At 34.3% G+C, this 10,708-nt stretch overlaps 1 protein-coding gene across 1 annotated transcript; it reads right to left on the minus strand.

Annotated features, from left to right (window-relative positions):
• Positions 1 to 3,326: 3,326 nt before the first annotated feature.
• On the minus strand, positions 3,327 to 9,207 carry LOC102597683 (cell division cycle protein 48 homolog). Its single transcript, XM_006340159.2, has 9 exons — positions 9,079 to 9,207; positions 8,832 to 8,997; positions 7,068 to 7,296; positions 5,854 to 6,620; positions 5,553 to 5,774; positions 5,309 to 5,380; positions 4,924 to 5,205; positions 4,364 to 4,723; positions 3,327 to 3,836 (listed from the first exon to the last, which is right to left on the minus strand). The coding sequence occupies exons 1-9, from the start codon at positions 9,105 to 9,107 to the stop codon at positions 3,546 to 3,548; spliced, it is 2,418 nt and encodes an 805-aa protein (XP_006340221.1). The 5' UTR covers positions 9,108 to 9,207; the 3' UTR covers positions 3,327 to 3,545.
• Positions 9,208 to 10,708: the final 1,501 nt, after the last annotated feature.

Genomic DNA, 10,708 nt, shown 5'->3' on the forward strand with positions numbered 1-10,708 from the left:
TAAGCCCACCTATCAAACATTTATATGATAGACAACCAAATTAACCATAAAATACTTTTTTTTCCTCATTCGATATTCAATTATCCATTTTAGCTAGAATTTACCTCAAATAATTCTTAATATGGGTGATCCCAAACTTTCGACCCCCACCCCCTCCTTTTGTCCATTGGCAAATCTTTAAAGTCAAAAGTTATTAAATTTGAAGTTTTATCTATCTGACAAGCAATGTTAAAAGTTCAAGATCACTCACTTTCTTAATCATTCTTATAAATTATCTTCTGCCTCAATTGATTCAGAATCGCACCATGTAAAATCCATTAAAAGAGTACTTCGTATAAAATGATTTTATTTATTTACAAAACTTGAACCCAAAATATATCATTAAAAATAAAAATTCATAATCCACCACCACCACATTCAAAAATACAATATTAATACTACACTAGTAAAGAAGTAAAAAAAAAAAAAAAATGGGATTTTGAATGACAAAAGAGAATAAGGTGCTGACTTAATTAAAAGCAATGACAGAAACTCACGGACTATTTCACTTCATTTCTGATAATATTATATGGTACACTCAAAAAGAACAACCACCTCATCAACTCAAAAGAGTACTATACTTTTCGATCTGTCTCAATTTATATGATTTTTTTTTTTTTAAGTTCGTTTCAAAAATTTAATAAATAATTTGATTTTAAAATACTCATAATGAGATGATTTATAAATATGTAATAATTTTTATAAGAAAATCACAGTTTTAAAAACTTTTTTCTATTTTTCTTAAATTCATTCCTAGCTAATCGATTTTGAGTTGAGGATCTATAAGATATAATATTTCTACCCCAATTCCCAAAAGGTAGGAATAAGGTTGATCGGTATACATTTTACCTTCTTCAAACTCCATTTGTGAAATTACACTAAATATGTTATTGTTATTATTATTTGTTATCAATCAAATATCATCCGACGGACAAAGGGAGTACTTTCCTTCTTAACAATGAGCTGTGCAAACACTTAAATTTGCCACCTTTGTTAACAATTCACGAGTCTATTTATACTTCTATTTTCCTTTTTTCTCTCTCTCCAAAACAATATAATATAAACTATTTTTTTCCTTTTCCCACTTATATTCCTCTCAAAATGACTACTACTACTACTACAACTTCTCTTTTATTCCTTAAAAAACTTGTCTTTTTTTACCTTATTTTCCTATCTTGTTTGAATAATGTAACGAGTATTCGTGAGTTATCCAGTACCAGTGCTAGCATCGAGCCATCGAGTAGTACATCGATGGTTGATGGAACGTCAAATGTGTTGATGAAACCTCAAAGGAATCATAATAAAGGTCCTATTTTTCATGGAAAAGAAGTGAGGGATTGTTTGCCTAAGGGATTTAGGCATGCTTCTGCACCTAGTAGGTATGTTAATTATCATATTTTGGGTTCAATTGGATGTTCACAAGGCAAAAATATCAAGAAATTACCTTAGTACTCCAAAATAATATATGAGACGATATCGATCTCATCTATTATAAACTCGATCTTTTCAAATGGTACGAGAATATGTGGTGCTCAACATGTCTGGAAGTATAGGAGAACGTTCGTTTGATGATATTATTTCGAGTATTTTGTGTGTGCATGCAAGGTTGAATATCTAGTTCTTTATTTTTTTTTTTGTTGTTTGTTTGATCAATGGATCGAGAGAATATAAGTACTATGATTTTTGTTAGTTTGTTTTTTATGACAAGATATTTTGTAATGCCCGAGCATATAATAAAGATGAAGAAGATTTCATTATATATCCACTTTTTTGCTTTTTTTTTAAAAAAAAAAATCCTTTGCCCTTCTCTTGTCTTTAGAGAAGAGTGGATGTATATGCATGGGGGATGTCCCTTTTATTGTACGAGTTCATCAGAATTCAGTAATTTTGGTTCAAATCTTTTATATTTGTTTTACAAATTCATTGCGTATTGATAACACTTCAAACTTATTTACCAAAACCACAACTTGTTTCTATTGTACCTAAACACGTGATAAAGTATTCTTATAAAACATATTCGATTCAAATTTTAATTTTTTTTGTTGCGTGTGTTTTTAAATCCCAATAACCTAGATAATAAGTTAACTACTTAAAACAATTTTAGAAACCAGAATAATATTTCCTAATGGTATGGTAAGAGTGATCAGATTTAGAATTTTAAATCAATGAATACATAGTCAGTACCGGTCGAGTCAGCCTGATGTAAAATCATCTTTGTTAGAAAGCGTTTCAAATCCAATATAAATTTTCTGACGCAAATTCAAATTTAGTAATACCTCGTTGGAGAGAATACTGCACACCGAGTGGGAAAAATTTATTAAAAAAACATTCTCTATCCTGTTTTTTACTATGAAATAATCACGAGATAAATGGAATGGGACCACCATAGAGTTACTGATTTACCAGTGGAGACAGAGACTACTCAATTTCTATTAAATTGTCGTTCATTATTATACTATATACTCATAAATAATAGAAAGAAAAAAAATCAAATGTCAAAAGGAAAAGTTGGAGCTATAAATCGCATATCTAATTTAGTTGGATGGTAATAAAGAAAAATAATAATATAGTAGTTTGGTGACAAATAAAAGGAAATTAATGTAAACAAGTTAGTTGGACATTATGTATGGAGAGTGACTTGTGTTGACAAGTTTTTCCTACATCAAAAAATTCATATAATTTATTTTAACTAATCTGAAGTCGACATATAGACTATAGTTGAACTACTTTAAAAATTTTGGTATAATATATCAATAGACTCCACTTTTATTTTGACATCAACTGACAACTGAACACCTTAAGTTTGAAAATGCACATCTACATGCTTTAACTTGATTTAAGTTGATCATGTAAATATTACGACTTTGAGAATGCATATCAAGATCGAATGTAGTACCCCTAAAAATGCCTAGACTAGATGTGCATTTTTAAAGTTAAGGTGTTCAGGGACAGAATTAGTAGCCTGCATACAGGTTCGGCCAAACTCAGTAAATTTTGCTCAAAACAATATATTGGTGTTAATAAATCCATTAAATATGTAGAAATACTAAATTTAAAATTCAATTATTATCACTCAAGGGCGGCTCTAAGCTTTTTTTCCCCTTAAGCCCTTATATAAAAGGGTTTTTAGCAAATCTAACTCTGACAAAAAGCATATATTGAACTCATTTGTAACTTGGAAATTCTATTTACCTTCTCTTTGGTCATTCTCAGAAAAGGCTGAAATTCATGCATGTTAATAAGAAATGCTTCGATTTTTTAACCCACTAAATGTACACACAAGGAAGAACAAGAAACCATACAAGTTACAACTAGGCTATTTAAACCTGCGCATCAAATTCAAAAAAATATTCACCAGGATACAAGTGTAAACTGTAGCTTTAAATTATCTTAACGTTCTAAAAAGTCAAAACCCGAGATCCAGAATCAAGTACTAGGTTCCGATATTCGAGTTTAACCCGAGAAGTAGGAGATTTGCAGTAAAATAACAAGGAAAAACTAGAACTTCAGCTATATAGGTCATCGTCATCGGCTGCAGCATTAGAAGTTGCAAATGGATCAGCTGCAGCAGTCCCGCCGCTACTAGCCTCTGCAAATCGAAATTCTGTTCCAAAACCTCTAGACTGCTGTAATGTCTGCGCAAATGCCTGGTATTTGCGTATATCAGCATCACTGACACTTCGGCGTGCATACTTCATAGACTCCTCAAAATGAGCAGGCTTGATCTCTGGTACTTCATCAACATCCTCATCCATCGAATCGGGATTCTCCTGTCTTCTCTTCTCCCTTTCTATATCCTGCAATTAGAAAAAATGACAAAGATTTAGGATGAAGAATACCAATAACTCGAAATTGAAAAAACAGAGATTGGCAACAATTGCAAACGTGGAGTTTAGAGACCATGCCGCGCACACCCAAATTGAAGTTTAAAGCAAGATACATTTTCTTAAACCACACAATTAATTAAACCTGGTTCTACAAATCAGTTGACACAATCTAATCCAGTTCAAATTTCCTGTCAACTGCGGAAATAATTATTGAAATTCGGCAACTTGTTTTGTAGGTCGTTAAACTTTGAAGACAACAATGGCTGAGGGCGCCATCATGAAAAATTAATGAATTCATGGGAACACTAACAGTCACACAGAACAGCATATCGCTCTTAGCATGACAACCAAAAAGTAACCAGACCATGACAATCAATCACTATGTAACCAAAAGCATGCAAGACAGGGGTTGTAGAACAAGTTCATTTTAAGAAGCTTCTGAGGTTCAAAAGTATAAAAAGAAAATTCAAAGCAGTAAAAGAGGATGAAGTGCGTACTTTCTCTATGTTCTCCCTTATGGCATATTTGCAGGCTCGTTGACAAATCTCAGTGATATCAGCCCCACTAAATCCCTGAGTATGTTTGGCGAGAGCTCTCAGATCAATATCCTTTGATAGGGGGGATTTTCTGAGACATGCCTTAAAAATCTGATGGCGTGAATCTTCATCTGGCAGAGGAATATAAATTAACTGGTCAAGACGGCCAGGTCGAAGAAGTGCAGGGTCAATTATATCAGGCCTGTTTGTTGCCCCAATTATAAAAACAGTCTTCTTTGCATTCATGCCATCCATTTCAGTCAGAAGTTGGTTCAAAACACGATCAGCTGCTCCTCCAGCATCTCCACTGCTGCTTCCCCTCTGCAATGGTACAGAGCACCATTTCTTGTAAGTAGTAGTACGAGGTAAACTTCATTTGTGTTATCATGTTTCCCTACTATATTATACTTTTAAATCTATCTGATTGCTAGATCAGAATGTGAATGATCTTGAATCCAGCAAACCAATTAAAATGTTTACATGTGCTCAGACAACTGAAATCTTTAAACTATTTATCTTACCTGAGTAGCAATAGAGTCAAGCTCATCAAAGAAGAGGACGCAAGGTGCAGATTGTCTTGCTTTATCGAAAATTTCACGAACATTCGCCTCACTCTCTCCAAACCACATGGTGAGCAGTTCAGGTCCTTTGATACTGATAAAATTGGCTTGACATTCATTTGCAATTGCCTTGGCAAGTAGGGTTTTCCCACATCCTGGGGGACCATAGAAAAGTACACCTTTTGAAGGTGACATACCAAACTTCTCAAACTTCTCTGGGTGTTCCACTGGATATTGAACAGTCTACATAATAAATAAAACAAGAGCAATAATCAACATCTCTTAAGACAAGTAACTTATGTGGGACATAAGTACACATCAAGACCATTATATTGAATGACATTACCTCTTGAAGCTCTCGCTTGACATTTTCAAGGCCTCCAATGTCTTGCCATGAGACATTAGGCACTTCAACCACCTGCAAAAGAGTTTCACAGAACAAGACAATGAGTTTGTGCCCCAAAAATAGCAATGCACATCTTACGTCAGGAATCACATAGATAAGACAAGAGACCATAATTTGCAATCGAAATTGCCACTCTAAAAAGGTATCCTGACACTCTCACACTTGGTTGAGATGGGTTACTTACTGTTTCACGCAATGCAGACGGATTGCTTGTACCAAGAGCAGTTTGGAAGTGCTCATTTGTTACAGCCATTGAGTTCAACACCTCAGCATCAATAGTATCGTCTTCCAGATCAATGACATCCATCTTCTCCCTAATACACTGAAGTGCAGCTTCAGTGCAAAGAGCAGCAAGATCTGCCCCAACATAACCATGTGTATCTTTCCCAATTCTTTCCAAATCGACCTGCAAAATAGAGTAATCATCATTATGTTACAGTATAAAGTTGCTCCCAAAGAAACCAAGTTTGGCAAGTGGGCCTTACTTCTTCCGCAAGCTTCATATTCTTGGTATGAATGCGAAGAACTTCAAGACGCCCAACTTCGTCAGGAACACCAATGTCTATTTCTCTATCAAACCTACCAAACCTTCTCAGAGCTGGATCAATGCTGTTTGGACGGTTGGTAGCTCCCATCACTATAACATGAGCGCGAGATTTCAGTCCATCCATCAGAGTCAAGAGTTGTGAGACAATCCTCCTTTCAACTTCACCGTGTGTCTTCTCTCGCTTGGGAGCAATTGAATCAATTTCGTCAATAAATATGATAGAAGGAGCATTCTTTTCCGCCTCTTCAAATGCCTTTCTGAGATTACTTTCACTCTCTCCAGCCAATTTGGACATGATTTCAGGTCCATTAATGCAAAAGAAAAATGCACCTGTTTCATTAGCAACAGCTCTGGCTATCAAAGTCTTTCCAGAACCAGGGGGTCCATAAAGTAAAATTCCCTTTGGTGGTTTCACACCAATAGATTTGAAAAGTTGAGGATGCCTCAATGGTAGTTCCACCAGTTCACGAATCTGGGCCATCTGTTTTCTCACACCACCCACATCATCATAGCCAACTTCATCAAGTCTCTCCTCATCCTCCCTTTTCACAGGCTCACCCTCACAAAAGATTTCAGTGTCTGGAGCAACAACACAATACTCCCCAGGGTCAGTTTCTATGACCTTGAATTCCACACTTCTCATCCCTCCTCTAACAAGAAAATTGTCTCCCTTCCTCAATGGACGATATGCCTCCAAAAAGTAAGCTGCAAGATGGGAAAAAAGTTTTTGAAAGCTGACACAAATAGATCTTACAGACAAGTAATATTAATGAAATTAGTGAGTAAATGTTGAAGACTGAAAACCAATTAAGGTTGCATTGTCCACGGAGAACCCACCCCAGTTTGACCCTCTTCTCTACGTACCAAATCTCTTCAAACACTCACAGGAGAGAGTGGATCCTATATGAGAAATGCCTATAATACACCATATACAATCTGTGAAGGGATTGTTGGACTTGGCTTTCAAGATACAAATGAATTTCATTCTAAATATATTTACGGGTCAGAGACACCAGACAAGCTTAACAAATTGTAGATCCTACAGCACACAGTTAAGGGAGAACAAAGAAATGGCAATTGTCAAACAGTAAGCTGTGCTGCTGCAACCATAACTTCCAACTAACTGAATATATCAATCAGGTTTACACTTACGTTTCAGGAATGCATCAAACAAATCCCCTGTGAGACCTTCTATTGTATCATCAATAGGAAGTATGTGGACACGCTTCCCATATTTGACATCTGGACACTGGTGCACAGATACAACATCTCCGAGACGAACCCTCAAATTTGAACGGACTACCTTGTTCATCCTAATCTTAGGCTCATCACATGTTTCATCAGCAAGGGCAATGACAACTGTATCCTTTCTCTTCTTTCCCTGGATAAAAGATACAGCAGAACACAAATTTTGAGTCAACTGAGTTGACAGGCAGAGGAACACGCACACAAATCCAATATGCAGATGTTCATTCCAAGTCCATTTTTAAATATACATAATAACAATAAAAGCTAAGTCACAGGAAAGAAGTAAGTACAAAGAAAATCATAAGCATATTTATACATCTTGGTTTCTTGTGCTTCAACGTCACAACAACAACAAACCTAGTGAAGTCCCCCACAAAGTGGGACCTGGTTCTTCAAACGTCACAGTATTTCCAAAATAGTACATATCTACCATGATTCAGAAGTCCAATCTAAAGATTCAATTATGTAATTATGTCACAGCTTAGAGTAATCTGGTTGTTAGAGAAAAACAAACTAGAAAATCAATACCCTAGAACAACTCAACCCTCATTCTGTTTGGGACAAGTTAAGTTGTCAAACTCTGACTGAGCAACAAAACCAAATAAACAATGTAAAACATAAAAACAAAGTTGGGAGTCAAAAGGAAAAGAATCTAATGATAAAGTCTAACGGAGGATTTTGAACAGTTTCCACTGCATGAACTATATTCAATGTTTTTCCATCAAAGATGTCAAATACAGACCTGATTTCACAACCTTAACAGCACAAAATCTATAAACACTAACACTATCATACTTTTAAATCTAAAAGAAGGTTTCCATACCATCCTAATCACCGAGAAATAGCAAAACAGATCCCACTGCATGAACTACTTATTCACTCAATGCTTTCCTATCAAAGATGTAGAATACACAGAGGCGGACCCACATAGAGAGTTTTGGGTGCTCAAGCACCCATTGACCCCGACAAAATTTTTGTATATATATATCGAAAATACTGGAAAATGGATAAAAACAACTCGCAAGCACCCATTGAACAAAACATCCTATAGGACATTCGTTCAGGAGTAGAATTCTAAGGTCATTGATGCCGTAAATTTTTGTTGAAAAAGCTAACTCAAACTTCTTCATTGTTTTTTTTCACTCTTCTTTTTATACATTTTCACTGTTGACTTTTTGCTTAAATTTTTATTATTTTTAAATTTCCTATTTTTTGTATTTTGTTTACTAACTAAACTATAAAAATATTAGTAAGCTTCTAGAAATATTATTTCTTTTTGCTAGCAACTTTAAGTTAAAAGATTTGAACACCCACGACCATTGAATCCTAGATCCGCCACTGAGAATACAGACCTTATATCACGACCTCAACAGCATAAAATCTATGAACACTAATACTATCACACTTTCAAATCTAAAATAAGGTTTCTATACTATCCTGATCACCGAAAAAACAACAAACACTCACTGAGAACCTAAACAAACAAGAAAAAAGTCATTAGACAGTTCAACCTCTACACAATTAGAGATAGTTCAAACTCGAAACCCTAGAAAATCATCATCAATCCAAAAATCACTAAATAATAATCATAAATTCTGCATAAATTGACCAAAACACCAGCAATACTACAACAGTAAGTTTAAGCTAGATAAACTAAAGTTCAAAAACCTTGATGAGAATTGTATCTCCACGGAAAAGCTGAAGTTTCTCCATAGTAGCAGGATGTAAAGCGACAACGGAATTATCATCGTTGACCGTTTCATCTACAATAAGCCTATTCGCAGCTTTCTTCCGCTCCAAAATCGCCGTAGAAAAATCCTTCTTAGCATTTTTTCTGCAAAAAAAATTGTGAATCGAATTGCAAATCTTACCAAATCGATACTGAATTTCAAAGATGAAGAAGAAGAGAACTCACGAGTCAGATGACTCGGCCTGGTGAGACATTTTTTCGAATCGTTCGCGATCTGCACAGAGAGAGATGGGGAAGAGGAACTGAAAAATACGAGTAGATATTTTTTTCTATTGAGAATTATTTTCCGGGGCTTTATATAAGCGAGAGTTTTTCCTTCTTCTATTTTTGTTTTTTGGTTACCTATGTGTACTGGGAAAAGGGATTACTACAAAATATTCTTAAATTTGGACTATTATTTTAATTAGTCTAAGTAGGATTAGGAGTATTTTGATTAGAAATTGAATTACATTAGTGTCCTATTTGATTTTGAGAAACTTTGGATGGTAAAAAGGTTTTTTTTTGTGTAATCACTCTAAAATATTACCATAACCATCAAGAAATAGTTACAAATAGAGAGTAACTATTTCGGATGACAGAAGCTAGGCCTCCGACCAAACAAAGTAAGGATGTGCATCGGTCGGTTCGGTTTCGTTTTATGTATTATCGATTTAGTTTATCAATTTTCGATTTTTAAATATGCTAAACCAATAACAAACCAATAAGATATTCTTTATTGGTTTTCAGTTTATTGATTTTTGGTCATTAACGATTTAGTTTTCGATTTTGCCCAATAAGAAAATGCTCATAAAATAAATATATGATTTCTCACTTTTCTAACAATTTGACAAGATACAATGAGACAAACAAATCAGCTGTAAATGCTCTGATATAGTAAAGCAAAAAATATACTCATGAGAAATTGCATCAATAAGAGTAGATGTATGATGAAGGCTATAATAACATGTTTACAACCAAAACATAATATGAAATTTTTTATGTGAAATAGAAGTACTATGACGTGTGAAGTGTGTAGACCGTAGTGTAGAGTACTGATATAGTGTCTAGTTATGTTAAATTATTAATATTTAATATTTATGAAGGGTATAGTAGTAACTTGCTATCATTTGGGTTATTGGTTAATTGGTTAACCAATAACACAATACTAAAAATCGATATCAAATAGATAACTCAATAAATTTTTTATAAAATCATTAAAACTCTGTTAACCCAATAACCCAATAGCAATGACTCAATAAAAAAAATTAATTTAATTTATTGATCGGTTCGATTTTCGCACACCCCTACAAACAACAAGTCTAATTACATAGTAAGTGTTGAATGAAATGTCTACATTTCTGAGCCTTCTTTGAATTACTAAGAAAGTGTAATCACTCTATTATCTCATTTTTTATTTGTGTTACTGCTTCATTTGTATGTACATTTTTCCTTTTGAACTTTTTTTTTCAGTTTCTAGCTCGTCAAGTGTGATATAGTATTGATCCACTAATAGCCGCAAAAAATCTCCTTTTGAAACTGTCCACTGTTTCACCTTTATTCTGTCTAGATCCCATTGTTTGTAAGTGCTATGCTTGTCCATTGAGTCATCTCTTGTCATACACTTTTAGTCCAGTTGCATTCCTTAAATAGATGCACAGTGGTCTCCATTACCTTCTCATCACATAGGCAACATTCAGTGTCATCAACCAGTCAGAGGCGTATTCAGAATTTTGGCTAAATGGATGTACGATTACGAAAAAATGTATCTCTAATATAAATTTTATCGATTTGATTTTAGTTTGTAATATGAATCATT

This window comes from Solanum tuberosum, unplaced genomic scaffold (genome assembly GCF_000226075.1).
Source record: "Solanum tuberosum cultivar DM 1-3 516 R44 unplaced genomic scaffold, SolTub_3.0 scf00017, whole genome shotgun sequence".
In the NCBI taxonomy this organism is placed as follows: domain Eukaryota; kingdom Viridiplantae; phylum Streptophyta; class Magnoliopsida; order Solanales; family Solanaceae; genus Solanum; species Solanum tuberosum.

Coding starts and splice junctions, on each gene's coding strand:
- LOC102597683 (XM_006340159.2), bottom strand. CDS start 9,107: ATGTCTCACCAGGCCGAGTCATCTGACTC. Junction 5,381..5,552: donor CGTCTGCATTGCGTGAAACA/GTAAGTAACCCA, acceptor ACTCTTTTGCAG/GTGGTTGAAGTGCCTAATGT. Junction 3,837..4,363: donor TAAGGGAGAACATAGAGAAA/GTACGCACTTCA, acceptor TTCTAATTGCAG/GATATAGAAAGGGAGAAGAG.